Source organism: Lampris incognitus, chromosome 15 (genome assembly GCF_029633865.1).
Source record: "Lampris incognitus isolate fLamInc1 chromosome 15, fLamInc1.hap2, whole genome shotgun sequence".
Classification (NCBI taxonomy): Eukaryota; Metazoa; Chordata; class Actinopteri; order Lampriformes; family Lampridae; genus Lampris; species Lampris incognitus.
Genome location: NC_079225.1, coordinates 40,959,374 through 40,984,432, shown reverse-complemented (window position 1 = coordinate 40,984,432; position 25,059 = coordinate 40,959,374). Strand labels below are relative to the sequence as shown.

Genomic DNA, 25,059 nt, shown 5'->3' with positions numbered 1-25,059 from the left:
CACGCTACCAATCCCAGCTGTCAAGGCATTGGTACAGTTGTCTCTTTGTAGGACATTAACATATATTTGTTCTTTCCTAAAAATTTGTCTTTTATGGTGCTTTTGTATGCAATATATTCTATGTAATGTCCTGTCTTTTATCTGGACCCTGAGTCTGAAATAAAGTTGGAATGACGTGTTTCAACCCTTCCCTTTGGCACTCGCTGAACTCACCGCAGACTCCAGGATCTGCAGCAGTGGAGAGATTTAAATGTTTGAGAAATATTGTGTTTTATCAAATAGAAGTTGATCTTATTAGTCTTAGTGTATGGGAGTGATTCATACTATGTGGTATAGTGGTCTACTGTAATTGACATTGATAGCCCACTTTCATCTCTGTAAGACAGAATTATATCTGTTGTATATATTCTATAAGCCTGTCTGTCTGTTTATGTATATCTGTGTCATGTCTACTTGTCCCACTGAGTAACCCACCGAAGTCAAATTCCTGGTTTGTGGAAAAGATGATCAAAACTGATTTTGATTCTGATTGTATATCCTCAGAAAACCCAAAACAAAGCGCTCCAAGCGCTTCCTGGAAAGCAGAGCGCCGAAGCTGTCAGAAGATGTGAAGAAGGCTATGATCATGAAAGGAGGCAACACCACACAAACTGTCACCCAGGCCCTGAAGGACATCGTGAGTAGCTCGGGAATTATTAAGCGCTAATGACATCTGTTTCAACTGCATTCCCATCAAACTTTTTTAATATATTAATTTTGAAGGTGCAAATAAAAAACCTGAATGGAAATGTATTAGAAATAATGAAATATTGAAAAACTTTCTATGCACCCTCTTTTTTTTTAACGTTTATTTGAGATGGGACAGTGTACATTAATCAACATTCGAAACACATGTAAATGTACCCGAGTTAGCTAAGAGGCTAGTTTCCATCGGCGGTCCCTTCGCCTGATGTTGTTCGGCGGTGATTTGAAGTTGAGATGTTAAAGTTGACCTGTTGAAAAAGAGATATTATGAAAAATTCAAGTGTGTGTGAGAACATAGTAAAACATGTTTACCAGTTGGCACTGGAAAAACTAATTTATGAACACTCTACAAAACTGACATTCTCAAAATGCGTTAGTTTTCAAGTTGATTTTTATTATTATTATTATTATTATTATTATTATTATTCTTTTTGGCTTGGATATGTTCTGTTACAAAATACTTTTTCACGAGATCTACAATGTCTCACTTCCAGTTCATAGTCTCACATCAAATTCCCAATGATGTTACAAAAAAAATGATGCAACTTACAAAATATTCTAACAGCTGAAGTTATGAAGTATAAAATAATTTCTCTTGTTATTCTGCTCAATGGGTTCGAACCAGCAACCTTCCCCCCCAAAAGCCTCTTTTTCTAATCCATAGCTACCATTGTGAGTCATGAATATCTGAGAGAAATTGTGATTCAGAATTGATATTGTGTGAAAATTGACATGGTGTGTCTCCCCCCCCAACAGTATTCACTGAAGAAGCCCAATGCTGTGCTGTACAAGAAGTAAGTGGATTTAAATTGCATACTGGGCTGTAGCTGCATGGTGATGATGATTTTATTGTGTGTGTACGTGTGTGTGTATCTGATGTAACTATCAAATAACACTTGACATAGTATTAACATAATGGTAACAAACGCTTGCCATAAACTAGGGTCTAAATACATTTATCTAAAACCTCCCATGGTCGAGGCTGAATGACTGGAACAGCAGGTGAATGTAATGACCTATACCTGGCAGAATAGAAAACCAGCAGTACTAGTGTTACCTGAGGACCTCATTGAGAACCACTGTTTTTGAACACGGTGGACAGATGGGTCACTGAATATCTACACAAGTTGACGTACAATTTTGAAATATTTCAGCTTTTTACAATTTCCAGAATTAATTATTAGAATTAGTACACCTCAGTACTGTAATGAACCATGAAACAGCTCAATAGTGTAAACAGCGTGGCTACAATTAACCGCTGGATTTATAAAGCGATTAATTAGTTATGGCCTTCAGTGTAATTGGTCACAACTCATTGACCATTGAACCAATTATTACAAAATCCAGTCGTTTTGAGGCGATGACTCAGAATATCTGCGGTAAATTTAATTCGGATCAGCCGATGGAAGCTGGCAAAAATGTGCAAGTTGGTCGTAACTCACTTGGTTGTGTTCCCAACCATCGCAAAACTTGGTTCATGTTTTTATTAGCTGAATTTTAGCATGAATATGCTTACAAAAGACACTTATCGTTGTAATTAATGCTACACGCTCCAACTCAGCGCTTCAGTACACACCCTTGGCCTCGGCCTGTTTTATCCATTTGTCATTCATTACCCACAAGCGCTTTCCTACCCACCATTCCACCACACATCCTTCAGCATTGTAACACAATCCTTTAACGTTTCACAACTTTTCAACCCTTCACATTCTTGCAGGTTTTTCAGATTTGTTTTGGGCATGAATCATTGAAATGGCCATTTTCAGCAATTATTAGGAACTGTGTTGCCGTACATAAGATAAGATAAGATGGACTTTATTGTCCTGGAGGAAATTTGTCTTGGACACATACAATATCTGCTGTTAAAAAAAGACAAGTAACATAGTGCTTACATACAGTACATCATCCTCGGCGGACACTCGGGGTCGAGTATGACCATCCTCCCTCTGGGTCCCTCTGGGTCCTCAGGTGGGCGTAGAGGCCGATCCTGGAGCCGCATAATGGGAGGACGCCTGCGCGTGACAGCTTTTTATGTGGAGCGGCTGATGCACCTGTAACCACACACTTGGTAAGGGGTGGCCAGAGTCCCATGGCATGGAGAACCAAGATGATTGGGAACTGCCCTCTGTCTCAGCCTTCATCCACGTTTGCTGCCGTTGTGATCTGGAGACATCTTCCGCCAGTTCCGCCGTTGAGGTCTTCGTTGGGTAACGCTTCGTCTGGAACCTCCCCCTTGCCCTATCCGCCTTGGGTGACCCTACCAGGAGCCAAGCTGCAGACGGCACAGCTCTTTGGATCATTGGTACACGCAAGCTTCTCCACCATGACAAGGTGGCGAGCCAGAAGCGGAGATCCTGACGTGACTTGAACACACAACCTTCTACATACAGTACATACAAAGGCTGTCACCCATACACATGCACACACACAACACCTACAGTACATGCACAGACTGCCGTCAACCAACCAACTGCACACTACCTGTCATACAACACACCTGTAATCATCGTGGTGTACATCATATGTGCAGTAAGAGTAAAGCAGCCTCATCAGCAGAGTCATAAAGTTTACACGTGTCCCGTGAAGCCTCTGGCTAGCTTGCCATTTAGGGCTTTGATGGACAGGGGGACAAAGGAGTTCTTAAAGCGGTTGAGCCTGCACTGAAGGACTGTGAAGTATCTGCCTGAGGGAAGAAGCTGGTACTCAGGGTGGAGGACATGGGTGGGGTCCGAAATAATTTTCCAGGCCTGTCTGATAATTGTTTCATCAACGACAGCCTGACTCCCATGTTTTTCATGGCTCTCTGTGTTGGTCAGTATGCTCTCGTCCGACCTAACTCCCATTGGTCGGACAATCGGCAGAGTTACTCTCATAAGGAGAAAAGTGCAACATCAGTAGCCTTCCAGGATTAATCTGTTATGTTTGGTAGTGGGAGGGACGGACTACCTGTGAAAACAGCTTTTTTTCCACAACTTGAACTCCCCCAACCTAATGGAGACTGCTAGGTCTAATGTGCTAAACATTTACTGAACGTTTGCTGTTGATGTTCTTTTTAGAAATGGACTTGGATTTTTGTATGTAAGAGTAAAAGCTTTAAGTTAATAGGCTATTTTGTGTTTCTGAGATCACACTCGTGTAGCTGTATGTTTGGAGTCGGACATCACATAGTGTGGGCTGGAACGTCCTGTTTATCATCATAATTATAAAATAAGACAAAACTATTATCTTCAGGTTACTTTGTATGGTGTGCCAGTGACAGAAAGTTGGATCAGTTCGTGTCTCTTCTTGTGCAGGGATCACCGGCTGATCTAGTTCTGTTTTCGGGAATCATGGGCCGGTGCATGCCACGCTGGTTGGCTTGGAGTCTGTTATTAGTTCAGTATAAAATATTTAAGTTAAAAATTATTTAGTATGCTGCAAATACTTGCTTTTTATGTCTATTGCTAATAAGGCTACCAGGTAGAGTGCACTGTGGCCTGTGGCTGATTAAGTTAATCGAAAGATAATAACATGCAGATTTTTTCCCCCACAATCAGTCGATTGGTTGAAGAGTAGGTACGATTTCAGTCGACCAAGATTTTCTGTGGTTGCCTACAGCCCTACTCTGTGTTAGCTGGGTAATCTGGGCTTTCAGCTGTACACGGAGGTTGTTAAACCCGGCTGAGATGCCATACCGCAGGATGCTCTCAGCTATGGCATGGTAGACGAGGAGCAACACTTTCTGGCTGACACCAAAGACCCTCAGCCTATGGATGAAGAGTAGCCGCTGTTGGACCCTCGTGCAGAGATTTTCTGCCTGAACACTCCATGTCAGTTGTCAATGTGTATGCCTAGGTATCGGTAAGAGTCAACCTGGGGTACGTTCTAGTCATGGATAACCACTGGTGAGTGGTCTCCAATGGATCTGGGGTTGAACACCATCTCCTCTGTTTTCTTAATGTTGAGGGTGAGGAAGTGTTTGTCATGCCACTGGACAAGTTCTGAATCTCATGTTTGTACACTACACAACGGAATCTGATGTGTCGGCCATGAGACCCAGGATAGCTGTATCATCAGTAAACTTTATCATGCAGTTGTTAGCAGAGCTGCATATGCATTCATTGGTGTATATGGTGGACAGGACTGGGGAACTAACGCGCCCCTGGGGGGCACTGATGCTGATGGTCAAGGGTTCAGACAGGGTCCTGGTTCACTCTGACCCGCTGGGTGCGGTTGGTCAGAAATGAGTGGTACCACTTAATAGTGAAGGAGTTGACGTTCATCTGCTGCAGTGTTTGCAGGAGAACATGAGGCTGCAGGGTGTTAAAGGCTGAGCTGAAGTCTGCAAACATCAGTGTATAATAGTCCCTAGGATTCTCAAGGTATAGAGTTACTAAGTGCACTATACTGTTGGTTGCATCATCAGTGTCTCTCTGGTGTTTGTATGTGAATTAGGGGTGGGGTGGGGAAATCACTACAGCATAGTGTCATGATGTTTTGCACGGCAATATTGCATCGATACACGTATGCCAAGTATCGATCTTTTCTTAGATAAATTGCATATACGAATTAAACTTTTTGGTACAGTACCAGAATAATAAAAGCAATTGCTTTTTCAGTCCACTAGATGGTGGTGCTGAGTTTTTTATGTGGTCCTTTTCCAAGTGCATGTAAAGTAAGGGAGAACTGGCAAAATGTTTAAAACCGCAATACTATCGTATCGTGACACAGGTATTGTGATAATATCGTATTGTGGGGCCTCTGGTGAGTCCCACCCCTAGTAGGGATCTAGCTGTGGGGCTACATCCAGCTGCAGTTTGCTCAGTATGAGCTTCTCCATCACAACAGAGGTTAGAGCAATAGGTCTAAAATGATTATTCTCCTGTGGACAGGGTTTCTTATAGGGACAGGTGTGACCAATCATTTTCCATTGGGTTGGTACAGTGTATGGTACATTTAATGGAAGGATTGTAGCCCAAGTGATGCAGTAGTAAAAGTGTACTGGGGGGTGTCATGTGGCCTTGGACCAAGATGGCAGCGTAGCTGACTAGTTCCTTGCAACCATGCACGATTCTATCTTTAAAAAAAAAAAAAGCTCATAAAACTATTTAACAGTTCAGAACAAAATTATTTAACAACACAGGGTGAAATGCCCGCAAGGAGATGCAAAATCAACTTGGACAACTCTCCCATTGACCAGTTCAGAGACTAGCACCGCAGCTAGCATACATACCATACTAAGTGAGCTAAAAACAAAGCGTTCAAAGTTTGGGTCAAAGTTGGACCACATCGATAGCAGTTTCACTGAAATGGCAAACTCCATAATATCGCTGGAGGGGAAAATGACAGAAGCGATACAAGGCGTTTCCTCCAACACAAAACGCATCAAGGAAACTGAGCCCTGTATTACCACCGCAGAGGAACAGCTCGACAGTGGTGAAACTATGCTCTCTTCTCCTATTAAACACATTGCTTACCTTGAGGTGAAAGCAGATGACCTGGAGAACGGGCCGGAGGAAAAACATCTACGCCTGATTGGTCTGCAAGAAGGGGCTGAAGGCAATCGCACTCTCCTCGACTTTGTGAACAACATGCTACCGCATCAGCTTGGAGTAGATTCAACCACCACTTTCCCCTTCCGTACATTAGCACCGGCAAAGGCTCATCAGAAGAAGGCAATTATCGTCTGCCTTTTAAGGTTTCAGGAGAAGGAGTTCATTTACCACGAATTGAGATTAAAAGACATTAAGCCTGACGGAGTCGAGATTTCATTCACTCAAGATCTCTTGGCGGAGGCCATTTGTGTGTCCGATGGGGATTCAGTACAGTTGGATTTGAGTGTGGTTTGGGGATTCCAGCATAATCCCTGTAAAATGAGTGCTACATGATGAGAAAATACACCACAGCCAGCCGAAAAGTTCTACAGTGACATCAAACAACGCGAATAGAGTCATCATGGACTAGACACAGACACTGCATAGCGGAAACCAGCCCTCACAACTCAAACGAATTTGGGGACTCTACCAGAAAACAAACGATTAACCAGATACAGTAATTACCGTAGCAGAGACCCAGATTATGATAACGATTTGCCCAAAGATAATTATCTTCGGGCAATTATGCCAATTCATTCATTCATCTTCAGCCGCTTCTCCAGGGTCGGGTCGCGGTGCCAGCAAGCTAAGTAGGGCACTCCAGACGTCCCTCTCCCCAGCAACGCCCTCCAGCTCCTCCTGGGGGATCCCGAGGCGTTCCCAGGCCAGACTGGACATGTAATCCCTCCAGCGAGTTCTGGGTCTACCCCGGGGTCTCCTCCCAGTTGGCCATACCTGGTAAACTTCCAAAGGAAGGCGCCCAGGAGGCATCCTAATCAGATGCCCGAACCACCTCAACTGGCTCCTTTTCGACGCGAAGGAGCAGTGGCTCTACTCCCAGCTCCCTCTGGACTCGGAATGAAAGTTTGTAAATTGGATTTGGAACAAATCTTATTTGTTGTTATTTGGCTAAATGACTTAATAGAAGATTTTATTGTGCGCGGAGGTGGGATATGTGGGTTGGCGTGCCCAGAACGGAAGTCATGCAGACTAGCTGCTCCTCAAAGAATTGTGGATCGGCGTCCTCCATATTATCACAACTATCGGGGAAAGGGTGTGTTCAGAGTTCATTTCAGTTGGGGAAATGCCTGTGGGGGTGGGCTGCCCAGCAGTGTTCCTGGACATTTTTTTTTAATTTTTTAATTTTTTTAAACTTTTTTTGTACCTGTAAAAGTGTATGTGTACGCTTATCTGTTAGAACATTTATTTTTGGCAGATCTATAACTTTCTCTCCTCTCACTATCTGTACATAGTAGCATCATCATCCATGGATAAAACAAAACAAGCTAAAAATTTTGATAATAAGATTACTAGTTGGAATGTATGGAGACTAAGAAACTTGGCAAAAGCAAAACAAGTTAGAATAAAAATTTATTTATTCTATTAACAACCTGTTTTACTTTTGCTAAGGTTTCTTGGCTGGAGAATGAAGATTTTACTTCCTGAACACTTGTAGGTGTATTTTATGGATTTTGGGCTGCTGATCACGAAAATCGCCTTAACATTTTCCTATCGCATACCCATCCATCCACTATCCAAACCACTTATCCTGCACTCAGGGTCACGGGGATGCGGGAGCCTATCCCAGCAGTCAGTGGGCGGCAGGCGGGGAGACACCCTGGACAGGCCGCCGCTCCATCACAGGGCCCACACACACATTCACACCTAGGGACAAGTTAGTACGGCCGAGTCACCTGACCTACATGTCTTTGGACTGTGGGAGGAAACCGGAGCACCTGGAGGAAACCCATTCAGACACAGGGAGAACATGCAGACTCCACACAGAGGACAACCCAGGACGACCCCCAAGGTTGGACTACCCTGGGCTTCGAACCCAGGACCTTCTTGCTGTGAGGCGACCGCACTAACCACTGCACCACCTGTACATCATTGTATGGTGTAAATACTTCAAAATCTAAACTCTGCGGTTTTTTTGTTTTTTCATGTCAACTTTTCTTTATTTATTTTTGTGGGCAGTTGAGTCAATGTAAATGCTTAGTTATTAAATGTATGTTCATTCTATCTCCCCGCCTACCACCCAATGACTGCTGGGATAGGCCCCAGTATCCCGGCGACCCTGCGAGCAGGATAAGCAGCTTGGAGCAAAAAAAAAAATTATACTGTGTCTGAGTTCAGCTCTTCTACCGAATCCTATTTTAGCTGTGTGCATGCAAGAGCCAGGAAACTGCATCAGCAAAAGAGGGAGGTTGAACAGGCACTCAGCCAGAACTGTTAATATTTACCTGACTTGATGTCCGTAGTGACAAATGGAAAGCTAAAGCTGTTGCTGGGTTATATATCCTGCAGTGTTGATTGAAAGTAAGATAATATTTGAATAACACAATAAATTGATTTGGATTATTGCTTTTATTAATCTAAAACGGTGTTATTAGTTTAAAGCTTTTCAATTGTGAATATCGCTGACTTGCAGGTTAGTACCAAGTGATGGCTAGAGTATTTACAAGGCTTGGCAGCAGCTTTAACTGAACCTTGCTGCGATGAATCATCCCAGGATGATAAGGGGGACATCTTTAGCTATTTTCTGTGGCTTGTTAGAAACGAGTCTGGATAACACTTTTTGTTTTTTGGTTTTTAGGAAGAACGTGACCCGGCCTTTTGAAGATTCTACGTCACTGGTTGGTTTTGAAGAAATGTGACTCACTTAACACCGCAACTGTAACTGGTCTAAATGCCATATAGTTTTTCTTATGCTTATCTTTTTTTATTCATCTTTCAGGAATTTTTCTCTAAGAAGACTGACTGCTCCCTGTTTCTGTTTGGCTCACACAACAAGAAGCGGCCAAATAACCTCATATTTGGTAAAATAATCTCTCCCAAGTCTCACCGCACTCATCCCAAAAGCAATGCATGAAAAACACTGCATGTTCTGACACATTTATTAATGCAACCTTTAGTTCCTGTCTGTCTATCTACCTCCTAGTCTTGTCAATGACTATAAATTTGTTATACCAACACATTCACAAAGTGCTTTGGAAACAATTAAATAAGCAACAAATAATCATGCAGTTGTACAAACTATGAAAAACGGTCACAGGTGATATGGGGGGGGGGGGAAGTAAAAAAGAGCAAAACCAGAAAATGCAGGGAATGTGGAAGGAGGTCTGAGAGGAAGGGGAGGTTGCAGTTCATCACATCCTCTTCTGACATGTGGTGTGTCTCTGTCTCATAAGCTGGTCCAACTGAACCGTACAGTAATGAAGGAGCACAGGATGGACTCAGACCACATTATTGAATTGTACTGTTACTATCTGTACAGGATACATGAATATACTTGTATCGACCAAGATGGCTGCCTAAAATGTGTACTTAGGCGACTCCGATAGATTAATCTCGAAAAGAGTATTTCCGAGTTTATTCCGGAAAGTTTATTCCAAGTTTATTTTTGAGTCAATTTTTGGAGCGAAATGACTTGAATTGAATCTCTGGAGAAACAAGTGACCGACCGCAAACAGTACCAAGTCAACCAAGCCAGACAAGACATCAAACCAAAGACTGCTGGTAGGTGACCATATAATAAGAAATGTTAAAAGCAAAGTTTTGAAAGCTATGTTTACCCAACGCTATGGTTAATGACTTGGTCCAAACACTGCCACAAGTGTTATTCGACCATCTGGGTATGGATACACTTACTGTGCATGTTGGAACAAATAACATTTGTCCTGGAATGACACGTGGCTCAGAGCTGTTAAAAAGGGATTCATACATTGGACATTCTCCAACAAGTCCCAGCTATTTGTGTCAGGTCCACTTCAGGGAAAGGAATTGAACGTTTGACTTGCTTGCTGGCATTAAATACCTGGCTTTCCTCCGCATGCACTTATCAAAAACTGAGCTTCATTGATAACGTCAACCTGTTCTGGGAACACCGAAACCATTTCAGAATGGACGGGACTCATTTAATCAAGAGTGGGGGGCCACACACTTACTGCTAACTTAACCGTATGGCCTCCAGCACCCTACTGCTGGTATTTGGAAAGGATCAGGAAAATCTGGAAAAAGTAGAGCGGTCTTTTCTACCCAGGACAACAAGGACAAGACCATGGACCATTCCCACCCCCCACCCCACCCCTCCTCACCTCTCAGAGATCTCTTACACAAGCTACGGATGCAGATAACGGGGATTGACGAGATGTTACTATCTGGTACCAGAAGTTCCCGCTTATCCAAACAAAGCAAGGGCAATCTCCCTGCAGCCAACGTTACAGGGCATGATGACTGCTAGGACCGACTGGGTCCTTACACCCCCTAGCTCATGCCTCCCTCTGCTAAGTGAGTATGGATGCACTGATGCTGATAGAGCCCCGCCAGGACAGCAAGAAGCAGCTCTAAGGTCTGCAAGTCCTGTGTTGACCAGCTTCAGGAAAAACAAAGTATACTCAGAAGTGCATAGCTACTTTATCTAATCTGACTCCACTTGTACACCAGCAGCCACAGCCTGTCGCAAAAAATTAGGCAGATAATACTCTTGGCACACCACTACTACTACTACTTTTGGCTGCTCCTGTTAGGGGTCGCCACAGCGGATCATCCGTTTCCATCTCTTCCTGTCTTCTGCATCTTCCTCTGTCACACCAGCCACCTGCATGTCTTCCCTCACCACATCCATAAACCTCCTCTTTGGCCTTCCTCTTTTCCTCATCCCTGGCAGCTCCATATTTAGCATCCTCTTGTCACTCTTGGCACACTAAATTTAGCAACACTAATTGTCAGGTCTTTGGCAGGAAAACATTTTTAATCAATGATTTTATCATCAAGCACTATCAACTTTTTTTTAACTGAAACTTGGCTAGACCAAGATAACAGTGCAACTGTTCTTATCGAGTCAACCGCACCCCCCAGCTTCAGTTTTGTGAGCAAAACCAGAATGCATAAGAAAGGAGGTGGATTTGCCATTTTGTTTAACGATTCGATCCAATTCAAAGATATCTTATATAAATGTTGCTTCTTTTGAATATGTGGCTCTTCAGTTTAATTCCTCTTCTTGAGTTACTTCTAAATATCTATAGACCACCGTAATACAATGCAAACTTTTTCAGTGACTTAACTGCTCTTTATAATCTATTGACTTTGACTGTGGACCGAAGGGACTAAAGAACTGTGTTGTGTTCTTTAACTATGGACTAACTCGGTATGTGATGGAGCCCACACACAAGGGGCATGCTCTAGACTTAATTAGGGTCTGAACATTTCTGAGGTTGTGGTGACTGATGTTGCTCTCTCTGATCATTCCTGTGTTGTCTTTGACAATACTATCGCCGTGCACACAAATGTTCAAACAGAGGTAATCACAAAACGGCACATCACTGAAAGCACCAGTGAAATATTTGTTCAGGCTTTCTCTTCCATACCCGCCCTCTCTTGGGTCTCAGTCAATGAGCTTGTAGATAATTTCAATTCTAAACTTACAAATGTCATTGATGCAATTGCACCCACTACGTTGAAGGTGGTCTCTGGTAAGTAAAGATGTCCACAGAGATGTGCCATGCTGGTCAGTATAGAAAAAAGAAAGTGTCGTAAAGCTGAACGCTCATGGCGAATTTGGAACTGAGAAATGCAAGACGGTCCTATTTCTCTGAAATCATTGCCAAAAACAAATGCTCGTGCCTTGTTTGCTACTTTCAACAGGCTAACAAACCCTCCTGTGGCAGTAGCTTCTAAATTTCTATCTACCGGGGCCTGCAATGAATTTGCCGTCTTTAATGACAAAATTCAGAAAATTAGAGAGGCAGTCAGTGCCTCCATGCTAAGTACAGGGTATGTGTTGTCCCCGTGTCCACCTAAAATCAGTTCAAATAACATGACACAATTTGATCCCATCAACCACAAAAACTTGGAGGACATTATACAACATCTGAAATCCTCCTCCTGCTGCCTTGGTATTCTGCCAATAGCTTTTTAAAAAAAAAATTCTAATTGCACGGCCTCAGATAATCTACAAATTGTCAACATGTCTCTTCTGTCAGGCTTCTTCCCACAGGCCCTGAAAACTGCAGTCATCAAGCCACTTTTAAAAATGAATAATGCAAACAGAAAACTGGGTAGGGCTTTCTGGCAAAGCACTAAACTGGTTTGAATCCTACTTAAAGGACAGGGACTACCTTGTGTCTAGATAATTACGAATCTGAGCAGACAAAAATGACCTGTGGGGTTCCCCAAGGCTCAATTCTGAGGCAGCTTCTGTTTAATTTTTATATGCGCTCACTAGTTCAGATTATGGAACCCAACAAAATATGTTAACATAATTATGCAGATGACACAGATTTACATAACCATATCACCGGGTGGACTATAATCAGAGGTGCACATAACTGTTGCGCATGCGTGGTCAAAATAAATGATGTGCAACAGATACAGTGGGGAGAACAAGTATTTGATACACTGCCGATTTTGCAGGTTTTCCCACTTACAAAGCATGTAGAGGTCTGTAATTTTTATCATAGGTACACTTCAACTGCGAGAGACGGAATCTAAAACAAAAATCCAGAAAATCACATTGTATGATTTTTAAGTAATTAATTTGCTTTTTATTGCATGACATAAGTATTTGATACATCAGAAAAACAGAACTTAATATTTGGTAAAGAAACCTTTGTTAGCAATTACAGAGATCAGATGTTTCCTGTAGTTTTTGACCAGGTTTGCAAACATTGCAGCAGGGATTTTGGCCCACTCCTCCATACAGATCTCCAGATCCTTCAGATTTCGGGGCTGACGCTGGGCAACACGGACTTTCATCTCCCTACAAAGATTTTCTATTGGGTTCAGGTCTGGAGACTGGCTAGGCCACTCCAGGACCTTGAGATGCTTCTTACGGAGCCACTCCTTAGTTGCCCTGGCTGTGTGTTTCGGGTCGTTGTCATGCTGGAAGACCCAGCCACGACCCATCTTCAGTGCTCTTATTGAGGGAAGGAGGTTGTTGGCCAAGATCTCGCGATACATGGCCCCATCCATCCTCCCCTCAATACGGTGCAGTCGTCCTGTCCCCTTTGCAGAAAAGCATCCCCAAAGAATGATGTTTCCACCTCCATGCTTCACGGTTGGGATGGTGTTCTTGGGGTTGTACTCATCCTTCTTCTTCCTCCAAACACGGCGAGTGGAGTTTGTACCAAAAAGCTCTATTTTGGTCTCATCAGACCACATGACCTTCTCCCATTCCTCCTCTGGATCATCCAGATGGTCATTGGTAAACTTCAGACGGGCCTGGACATGCGCTGGCTTGAGCAGGGGGGCCTTGCGTGCGCTGCAGGATTTTAATCCATGACGGCGTCATGTGTTAGTAATGGTTTTCTTTGAGACTGTGGTCCCAGCTCTCTTCAGGTCTTTGACCAGGTCCTGCCGTGTAGTTCTGGGCTGATTCCTCACCTTTCTCATGATCATTGATGCCCCACGAGGTGAGATCTTGCATGGAGCCCCAGACCGAGGGAGATTGACCGTCATCTTGAACTTCTTCCATTTTCTAATAATTGCGCCAACAGTTGTTGCCTTCTCACCAAGCTGTTTGACTATTGTCCTGTAGCCCATCCCAGCCTTGAGCAGGTCTACAATTTTGTCCCTGATGTCCTTAGACAGCTCTCTGGTCTTGGCCATTGTGGAGAGGTTGGAGTCTGATTGATTGAGTGTGTGGACAGGTGTCTTTTATACAGGTAACGAGTTCAAACAGGTGCAGTTAATACAGGTAATGAGTGGAGAACAGGAGGGCTAACAGGTCTGTGAGAGCCGGAATTCTTACTGGTTGGTAGGTGATCAAATACTTATGTCATGCAATAAAAAGCAAATTAATTATTTAAAAATCATACAATGTGATTTTCTGGGTTTTTGTTTTAGATTCCGTCTCTCACAATTGAAGTGTACCTATGATAAAAATTACAGACCTCTACATGCTTTGTAAGTGGGAAAACCTGCAAAATCGGAAGTGTATCAAATACTTGTTCTCCCCACTGTAATACAAAAAGAGGTGCTTTTGCGTACCAACATTTTTGGGACACAATTACTTATTAAAACAAGAGGATTTTCTCCATATAGCACTGGTAAGAAAGTCATTATGACAAATGTGTCAATTTTAATAATCAGTTGTTAATCGTGCAACTTTTAGCCTTATTTCTTGATTAAGTGGATGCGGTTTTTTCCCAAGTTAGCAAGGTTAACTGTTAAACCTTGAGCTCCACCAAATAGTTAGCTTATGTTACAACTAGCTTAACGTTCATGTTTTTTCTCTGATTTTAGGATTTTTGCCCATTCGTCAAAATGTCCAAGAAGCAAGCTACATTAAGTAATTACTTTGGTGTTGCACCACCTCCAAAGAAATGCCATACTGAACCTGGGCATAAAAAACGTGTATTCACGGAAAATTGGCTGCAGGAAGTAGGCAGGCTCCAAACAGATGACGACCACACAGAGATGTGGTGCAAAATATGCCGTGAAAATCCCAGTCTCGCGGATAAAAGCAGTGCCTTTTATAGAGGGACAAAAAAGTTCAGTCATCCAGCTTTTGAAAAGCACGAGAAGAGTAAAGAGCACATGAACGTAGTGCAAACTATTGATAACAGGTGCAGCAGGATCAGAAATCCACTCACCCTCTTGACACGTGGCAGGACAAACTGAATGAAGAACAGCGTCAAGCACTCTGTAATATTTTTCTGTTGGCCTTTCACAAAGTGAAACATGCACGCCCGATGCGTTCATGTGAGGAGGATGTTGCACTTTTCAAGAGGCTTGGAGTTAATGTCGGCAGTGCATATCAATCATGAGAAGGGGGGACCCGCATCATGCAGAGAATCTCACAGACAATCTGTTTAGAACTGAGTGAAAAACTGAAGGCAGCTGAATTTTGGGACGTGCTCTTTGATGGATCAGAAGGCAACACAAGTGGAGCAGGAAATTGTGTAAATTGTGTGTGTGTCTAACTATGGAGAGTTGACCTCAGATTTCCTTGGATTAATTAATTTGGGTGTGAACTGAGCGGCACAGGACATAGTGAACGGACTGGAGCAGCTCTTCCGTACTTGTGGTTTAGGGGATTAGTGGAAGATAAGTTGGTCTCTGTGTGTACAGACAGAGCAGCAGTCAACGCTGGAGTTTACAATGGGGTCTTTCCCAAATTGTGTCAGATGGTGATGATTGGGAATTCCCTTGTGCATATTCTGCGTACTGCCCACACCCCCAAGAACTGCACAAAGTCAACTGATCGCATGGTACCATACTGTGAGACATTTAATCGTGCCATTGTCAAGTTGCTGAGCGTATTAACAGAGAGAGGGCACAAAAAGAACAGAACAACTAAAGAAGATATGTGATGAGAATGACATTGCCTTTATGAAACTAGGAAAGTTTCACAACATCAGATGGTCTGCGTGGAGGCAAGAGACTCAAGAGAAAGTAACCCTAACCCTAAAACATCTGCACAGTGTTTTCAGTGTTTCCTAGCCAACGTGCTTGACACTGGAAACATTTTACAGTTCACCTCCCTCAGGTTCCAGCAAGATAAACTGACTAATGGTGAATGCAAAGGTGAGCTCATGGTAGCTGCTGGACAGCTGACACTTGCTTGACAGTGAAGGCAAGTACAGGAAAGAGACTGTTTCAAATGCTGACAAGGACAAGGCTGATGTATTGAGAGGTCTAATTCATGAGTTTGAAAGCAGATATGACTCCCTTAAGTCATGTAATCAATTTTTAATGTTTGATCCTTCAACTTGGCCACAGTTTTGGCAACACAACACTTTCTAACATCCTCCAGAAATATGAGGCCAGCTTGTCTGTTGACAGGGACTCCACTGTAAGAGAATGGATGCATTTAAAGCAAGCCGGAAAACGTTTGGCAGCCTCTTCTGTGTATGACTTGGTCAACACAGTGAAGATAAGTAATTCAGATAGTTGCTCCAACATTCATAAAGTCCTTCTGTTCTCCCTTGCACTGCCCTTGAGCAGTGCTGCATGTGAGAGGGGATTTTCACATCTCAATATAATAAAAAGCAAGTACAGATCCCGCCTGTCAGACTCTTGCCTCTCATCCCTGATGCACATCCACTTGTCGAAGATGACAACAGAGGCTTTTGACCTGAAGCCGGCTGTTGACTTATGGATGCAAACCGCTAATCGCAGACTCAGCCAGGGAGAAAGAAGTAAGCCTACATCTTAATTTTCCATGTTTGAAAGAGAGGAAGACCGTGAGGAGAGCAGTCAGGAGGGTAGTGACGATGACAGCTTGTAGGATAACCGTGCCACGTAAAGACTTGAGTACCAAGCAACATCTCCAGGTGCTCCCTTGAGAACTAGATCAAAAAAGTGCACCCCTGACTATAATCCCATACATGGGCTGATTAAGTGCATTGAACAAATCAACCATCGGATGTCTCAGAATTGTTTTTTAGTTCAACAAAGAATTTAATTTAGATTTAAAGAATTAAAAAAAACCTGAAGTAATTGTCTTTGGAGCCAAAGAAGAACGATTAAAAGTCAGCGAGCAGCTATGATCGGTAATGTTAAAAACCACAAACCAAGCCAGAAGTCTTGGTGTAGTCATGGACTTAGACCTGAATTTCAATAGCCACGTTAAGATAATTTCAAGGTCAGTCTACTATCACCTGACGCATATATCAAGAATTAAAGGATTTATGTCTCAGCAGGATTTTGAAAAACTTGTCCATACATTTATCTTCATTCGACTCGACGGCGTGTTTACAGGTCTCTAAAAAATTGATCAAACGGCTGCAGCTGATTCAGAAAGCTGCTATTCGAGTCTTTACTAAGACCCAAAAAAGTGGATCACATCACTCCAGTCCTGAGGTCTTTACACTGGCTTCCTGTCCATCAAAGAATTGATTTTAAAACTCTGCTCTTGGTTTATAAAGCACTTAATGGTTTAGAGCTAAAATACATTTCTGGTCATCTGCTACGCTATGAGCCATCCAGACCGCTGAGATCATCTGGGACAGGTCTGCTTTCTGTCCCCAGAGTCAGAACTAAACACGAAGAGGCAGCTTTCAGTTTTTATGCACCACATATCTGGAACAAACTCCCAGAAAACTGCAGGTCTACTGCAAATCTGTTCTTTTAAATCAAGGCTGAATACTTCTGTTTGCTGCTGCCTTTTATTAAGTCAAATTTGAAGTTTTTTATTATTATCTTATACTGCACTGTAACTTTTACTCTTTTTATTCGTTTTTAAATGTGTTTTATTGCCTTAGGTTGCTTTTACATTTTGTCTTAATCCCTAGAGCCCGCACTACCAGGCTCCAAAACAGCTTATTTCCCCAAGCTGTTACCCACCTGAACCCCGGCTATCCACTGAATGTCTGTAAATATGTTTATTCTAGTGCCTTTTTTTTATTATCTTAAGCTTTTAATCTTCATCTGTATATATTTTATACTGTTTGCTGTGTTTGTCTATGTCTGTGTTACACTGTTTGGCGAAGCCACAGCCCTCATTTCGATTTTGCACATGTGCCTGCACATTGATTTTAATGACAATAAATTGAATTGAATTATGTAAAGCACTTTGAATTGCATTGTTGCTGAAATGTGCTATACAAATAAATTTGCCTTGCCTTTCCTTGCCTTATAGGAGCGCCGGTTCAAAAACATTCAAATGTGAAGCTTTTGTCTAATTAACATTAATCTAAAGCTATGAGATAGTTGTTGTGAGGATTGAGTCGTTCTGTTTTGGCTCATCTCATCTCCTCATCAGCTGCTTCTCCGGGGTCGGGTCATGGTGGCAGCAAGCTAAGTAGGGCACTCCAGATGTTCCTCTCCCCAGCAACCCCCTCTAGCTCCTCCTGGGGGATCACAAGGCGTTCCCAGGCCAGATTGGACATGCATTCCCTCCAGCGAGTTCTGGGTCTACCCCGAGGTCTCCTCCCAGTTGAATGTGCCTGGAAAACCTCCAAAGGAAGGCGCCCAGGGGGCATCCTAATCAGATGCCTGAACCACCTCAACTGGCTCCTTTCGACGCGAAGGAGCAGCGGCTCTACTCCGAGCTCCCAACGGATGTCCGAGCTCCTCACCCTATCTCTAAGGCTGAGCCCAGACACCCTACGGAGTAAACTCATTTCGGCTGCTTGTATCCGCAACCTTACCCTTTTAGTCACTGCCCGAAGCCCATGACCATAGGTGAGGGTTGGAACGAAGACTGACTGGTAAATTGAGAGCTTTGCCTTCCGGCTCAACTCCCTCTTCACTACAACAGTCCGGTACAACGTCCGCATTACTGCTGATGCTGCAGCAATCCGCCTGTCAATCTCCCGCTCCATCCTACCCTCACTCGTGAACAAGACCCCAAGATACTTGAACTCCTTCACTTGAGGCAACAACTCATTCCCAACCCGGAGGGAGCAATCCACCATTTTCCAGTAGAGAACCATGGCCTCAGACTTGGAGGTGCTGACTCTCATCCCGTCAATTTCACACTCAGCTGCAAACCGCCCCAATTTGCACTGGAGGTCGCGTTCTGATGAAGCCAACAAAACCACATCATCTGCAAAGAGCAGAGATGCAATTCTGAGGTTCCCAAAACAGACATACTCCTTACTTTGGCTGCGCCTTGAGATCCTGTCCATGAATATCACAAACAGAAATGGAGACAAGGGACAACCTTGGCAGAGTCCGACACCCACCGAAAACATGTTTGACTTTGTGCTGAGAATACGGACACAGCTCTCACTTTGGTTATACAAGGACCGGATGGCTTGTAGCAACTGCCCCGGTACCTCATACTCCCACAGTAACCCTCACAGAGTGCCCCGTGGTACACGGTCGTAAGCCTTCTCCAAGTCCACAAAACACATGTAGACTGGCTGGTCAAACTCCCATGCCTCCCTCAGGACTTCTGGTCTTAGTACTCTGTGATGTTGGTGTAGTAGGATAAACAGAGACAATAACACTTAACAACTGTCAATAGTATTGTGAATGCTGGTTCTTTTGATTCTCAAGGAGCCGGCCTGTTTTTCATTATTTGTTTATTCCTCTGACCGCAGGTCGTCTGTTTGACTTCCATGTGCTTGACATGATTGAAGTCGGCATCGAGAAGTACGTCTCCCTGTGTGACATTAAGGTAATGCTAGTTTAATTTTTTTCCCCTTTACAAGGAATCAAGGGGCGAATTTGGTGTGCAGGCTGGTTTTGCAGTGAAATGCACGAAAGATGAATATGTTATATACATGCTAACAAACTGCAGTAACGGAGACGGTAAAAGAAGACAACACAATGTAATCACAAGTAAAATCAGATAAATGCAGTTCACAATACAGACACATAAAGACACATTAAGGCTCTTCGCTCATTTAAGTGTCTCGGTTGGGAAGTGTTTTACAGTAGTCACTTGTTCTGGGCCATATTTTCTCTTAAGGGCTAAATCAATATTCTTTTGCATTTTGTTCCAAAGTTTCTGTTGATTTCGTGTTGCCCCCCCCCCCCCCCCCCCATTGTACTTGGCCAATTACCCCACTCTTCCAAGCCATCCCATAGTTGCTGCTCCACCCCCTCTGCTGATCCGGGGAGGGCTGCAAACTACCACATGCTTCCTCCGATACATGTGGAGTCACCAGCCGCTTCTTTTCACCTGACAGTGAGGAGTTTCTTCAGGGGAACGTAGTGCGTGGGAGGATCACGCTATTCCCCCCAGTTCCCCCTCCCCCCTGAACAGGTGCCCCAACCGACCAGAGGAGGCACTAGTGCATTGGCCAGTTGTGTCTGTAGGGACGCCCGGCCAAGCTGAAAGTAACACGTGGACTTGAGCCAGTGATCCCCGTGTTGGTAGGCAACGGAATAGACCGCCTTGCCACCTGGACGCCCACCCGACCTTTTGTTTGTTTCGTCTCGGGTTCATGAGGTTTACTGAGCCTCTTGAGATTTTGGTTCAAAGCTCTCTGTAGGAAGTGAAAGTATAACAAACAGTATAGACACATCACTGCTCAGCACCCGGATGCCCCATTTTTATTTGTGGTGTTTTTGTTTTTAATGTGTTTATGTTTAGACATAAATACCTCAATAGCTTAAAACGAGTGGCTAAGGACGTGTTCTTTTGGGTGAATCCAGTTCTTAAAACTCTGCAATTGCATCACATCAAGAAACACGCAAAGTTGTTGAGACTGACATTTTCTTCATCTGTTGTTATTAAATCTGTTTTCTTCCCTTCTAACGACAACCGAGGAGACAGCTAATAAAATTAAACTAAAAGAATAATCCACAGTCCGTGTGTTAACTCATGCATTCCCATACAGTTCTGTATAGATCTGATAACCAGTGTGTCAGCCAACTTAAACCACCATAACCAGAGGACCCACGTACCAAAAACCACACAAATCCCAAATGTCTTTTCTCGTTTTTAATCATGTTCATGGAAGAAGGAAACGGGACACGTTTCATCCCCGGCTTCCGTCAGTCAACATAAGCAAAAGGTCACCAGCGTTGCAGGATTTGCAGTACAATATCTTACTTTCATCATTAGATGGAACATGTTTTTACTCCCCCTGTAATCTGGGGGGAGGGTTACATCAGCATACATTAAATTCAAACCCTCCTTCCAAAATACGCTAGTAGTTCAAGTTTCACTGAGTTGGCATTCACAGAAGCTGAATGCTGGAGGTTTGCCGTCACTTGGTCGGGGGTGGGGGGTTTGCAGTGCTCTAGTTTTATGATTCAAACTAGTAACTGGGTCAAGAGTCAAGGTTTCTTTATTAGTTTCCGTAGGTAAAGTTGTTTCGTAGGCAGGAAAATTCAGCATTCCAGGGTAAAAGACAATTTTGGCACAAAAACACTCCTGGTGTGCAGGAGTTGTGAACAGGGCTGCACCAAAGGCAGATGGCATAATGGGTGTAATGTTGATATTGGTGAGGTACCAAGTTAAACAATTACCCTGGCAAGTTTCTTCTAGTTTTCCTGTCTTTACTCTGCTCATCTTCATGTAGACCAGGGGTCCCCAATAGGCGGCCTGCGGGCCACGTCCGGCCCGTGACGGGTTGATTTATGGTCCGCGAGAATTTTTGGAGAAATGCCAGAAGGAAGAATTTTTTTTATTCCCCCCCCCCAAAAAAATAATTAATTAATTTCTTAGTAAAAGTAAGACTAGTAATATATCGAAAAATAGATGAAAAATCTCTGTTTAAATTATAATACCTGCAACGTATCGACACCAAAACAAACTAACGAACAACATGCTGCTGGAGCTTGAGTGGCCCGTGGTTTTAAAAGTGGCCCTAAAAGTGGCCCGCTATGAAAAGTAATTGGGGACCCCTGATGTAGACCATAAAGCCATTTCCTAAAATCGCTCTTAAATGACATACACTTTGACCCAGGGATAAGTACATGAATGCTGGTTTTTGGTGGGTCTGGGCTTTGAGACTACACAAGACACACGTGTGGCTTTATAAAGCAAAAATCATTCGTCCTTATTGATCATTCTGTTTCCCATCGCAGGCCAGCAAATGTCCGGAGGGAACCAAACCGATGCTTGTGTTTGCTGGGGAAGCTTTTGACACGGACAACGAGCACAAGCGCCTAAAGAGTCTCCTCATCGGTCGGTATTTCGTTCTGCTCAGTAACGACTTGTGTTGGATGTCACTTGTACCAAAAAGATCACAGTAATTTTGTACTTATGTCATTCTCTGTTTACTTGAATTACTGTTTTGTTTTTTGTTTTTTGTGTTATCTCGCAGACTTTTTCAGAGGTCCTACAGTTCCTGCGGTGCGTCTGGCCGGCCTGGAACATGTTCTGCACTTCACCGCTCTGGAAGGGAAGATCTACATGCGCAGCTACAGGTACCAGACACATCTGTCCCACATCTGAACTGACCACAACAATGACGTATTTATTTATTTACTCCCTGTTTGCCAAGTACGTGTACCAGAATTTGAGTCAGTGGGGGCATCCGGTTAGCGTAGCGGTCTATTCCGTTGCCTACCAACACGGAGATCGCCGGTTCAAATCCCCGTGTTACCTCCGGCTTGGTCGGGCGTCCCTACAGACACAACTGGCCGTGTCTGCGGGTGGGAAGCCGGATGTGGGTATGTGTCCTAGTCGCTGCACTAGCGCCTCCTCTGGTCGGTCGGGCGCACCTGTTCAGGAGAGAGGGGGAACAGGGGGGAATAGCGTGATCTTCCCACGCGCTACGTCCCCCTGGCGAAACTCCTCACTTTCAGGTGAAAAGAAGCGGCTGGCGACTCCACATGTGTCAGAGGAGACGTAGTCTGCAGCCCTCCCCGGATCGGCAAAGTGGGTGGAGCAGAGACCGGGGCGGCTCGGAAGAGTGGGGTAAATGGCCAAGTACAATTGGGGAGAAAAAAGGCGGGAAATTCAACAAAAAAAAAGAAAAAAGAAGAAGAATTTGAGTCAGTGGACTGCCCGGCAGGTGAAAGGAAACATGAACTTGAACATTTTGGCGTGCACCGGTCACTCTGCACCACACGAAAACTCGTGGTTTGATCGATATATTTTTTAACCCCAAAAAATGATTTCTGACATTTATTTGACACTCAGTTGCTCCACAAAAATGCTGATTGATGTAAAAATTTCTTTGCAGGTGTCTGTTGAAGAAGTCCGGGTGCCGGACACCCCGGATAGAGCTGGAGGAGATAGGACCGTCCTTTGACTTTGTCTTGAGGAGGACACATCTGGCTTCAGAGGACTTGTATAAGACAGCTCACAGACAGCCCAAGGCTCTTAAGGTAAATAATTGAACACATGAAGAACACGATTCCTGAGTCTTTCGGCGTTATTAGATGGAGAGTGACAGTAAATATCTGGGTGTGTGGGCAGATTTTGCCACACAAGTTTTAACTCCACACCATCCTTACTATTATTAGTTTGTAATTACAAACTGAACAGTTCATATTATTACTCCAGCGGTGACATGTTGTCTTTGGGTTAAATGAAGAGACTGCAAATTAAACCGGTGTACAAGAGTTTGCTTCATTGACTAGAGACCTGTTTTGCTTGCTGGCATCAGTTTACAGTCATGGGCTGAACATAATATGAATGCAGTGCATAAGGTGGCTCATAATACTGGTTACTGGGCGTCCGGGTGGCGTGGCGGTCTATTCCATTGCTTACCAACACGGGGATCGCCAGTTCGAATCCCCATGTTACCTCCGGCTCGGTTGGGCATCCCTATAGACACAATTGGCCGTGTCTGCGGGTGGGAAGCCGGATGTGGGTATGTGTCCTGGTCACTGTATTAGCGCCTCCTCTGGTTGATCAAGGAGCCTATTCGGGGGGGGAGGGGACTGGGGGGAATAGCGTGATCCTCCCACGTGCTACGTCCCCCTGGTGAAACTCCTCACTGTCAGGTGAAAAGAAGTGGCTGGCGACTCCACATGTATCAGAGGAGGCATGTGGTAAGTCTGCAGCCCTCCCCAGATCGGCAGAGGGGGTGGAGCAGAGACCAGGATGGTTTGGAAGAGTGGGGTAACTGGCCAAGTACAACTGGGGTGAAAAAGGGGGGGGCGGGGGAAATCCACGAAAAAAATAATGCTGGTTACTGCCACAGTGAGAATATTAACCCTGATGCATTTCCCCGTCATTTCTTCAGCCAAAGAAGAAGAAGAACATATCCCACGATGCCTTTGGCACCAAGTTCGGCCGGCTGCACATGCAGAAGCAGGATTTGTCCAAGCTGCAAACAAGGAAGATGAAGGGCCTGAAGAAGAGGGGAGGGCAAGTTGTCACTGGAGAGGAGGGTCGGTCAGCCAAAGTCGCCAAAATGGACAGCTGAAGTCCGACTGGGACGACTGGACTGCGCTCGCCGTCTGTGAAAGGCGATTAGCGTTCGTCACCTCGTTATTTACTAGTCGCCTCCTTTTGTAAGACACGGCACGAGTTCGCCATCAAGGACTTGACATGTGAATTGCCCTTATGCAAGCTGCATGTATATCCTGTCTTCTAAATCCTTTTCTGTCCCAAGTGTTTTTGTTTTTTCCCCATGTGACACACAGATGGTTTTATTCCTTTAGAACTGGCGAGTTATTTTTATTTTCCAAATTACAACCACGCACGTAATCGGTAAGCTGTGTCTGTTACGGAGTAAATAAACGGCGGTCACAGAGGAAATCACGGAGGATTTAAAAAGTTGTGTCAGTACACGGTAAATTAAAAGGAACTCTCAAACTTCGAAAACAAGTTTTCTACTCCGGCGACAACATTTTATGACCTTAATCGTGTTTTGCTTAACTTCAAAGGCTAGAAAAAAAACGTTACATCACCAGATAAAGTTGATTCACCACTAAAATTCACCACGTTCAGTCCCCCGTGCCTTTCACACCAAGACCGTGGGCTGTTTTTCAAATGGCTATTAAGACTTCTAAAGGCTTCAAAAGACTCTTAACTCGTCAAATTAGGATTTGTATACGCTTTTTGTAAGGTTAATTATTCAAATAAAGTGTTGTTGACACTTGTTTCTTTTAGTAGGAGCGGGCATTGTGTTTTTTTGTTGGCGCCATTGGAACGAGAGGAATTAGCAACAAACCTAAAAAAAAAGAAACAGTATTTAATAGATAAGGAAACCCTGAGCTACTATATTTCTCTCCATTTGAAGTAAGCATACGTGTCGGGGATGGTAGTGAATCAAAAAGTGGACGCTCCCATCACGGCGGGGTTAATAGAGATGCTGTCCGGTCGTCGTTCAGTCTTTCATCTTGATTGTCCCCAAAGTGAAATTGGTTGTGCAGTCAGATGAATGAATGAAAACACAACATGGAACCAACACAGTTGAGAACTTTATGTAGACTAGGG

At 43.9% G+C, this 25,059-nt stretch overlaps 1 protein-coding gene across 1 annotated transcript in view; it reads left to right on the top strand.

Annotated features, from left to right (window-relative positions):
- The window catches only part of rpf2 (ribosome production factor 2 homolog), a 28,254-nt gene extending 3,523 nt beyond the window's left edge, over positions 1-24,731 (top strand). The window contains exons 2-10 of the mRNA XM_056294699.1: positions 544-676; positions 1,501-1,538; positions 8,914-8,953; positions 9,055-9,136; positions 19,310-19,386; positions 21,750-21,849; positions 21,989-22,091; positions 22,853-22,997; positions 23,861-24,731. Coding sequence (XP_056150674.1) covers positions 544-676; positions 1,501-1,538; positions 8,914-8,953; positions 9,055-9,136; positions 19,310-19,386; positions 21,750-21,849; positions 21,989-22,091; positions 22,853-22,997; positions 23,861-24,043 — 901 coding nt within the window. The 3' untranslated portion in view covers positions 24,044-24,731. The remainder of the gene's footprint in view (positions 1-543; positions 677-1,500; positions 1,539-8,913; positions 8,954-9,054; positions 9,137-19,309; positions 19,387-21,749; positions 21,850-21,988; positions 22,092-22,852; positions 22,998-23,860) is intronic.
- The last annotated feature ends 328 nt before the right edge of the window (positions 24,732-25,059 follow it).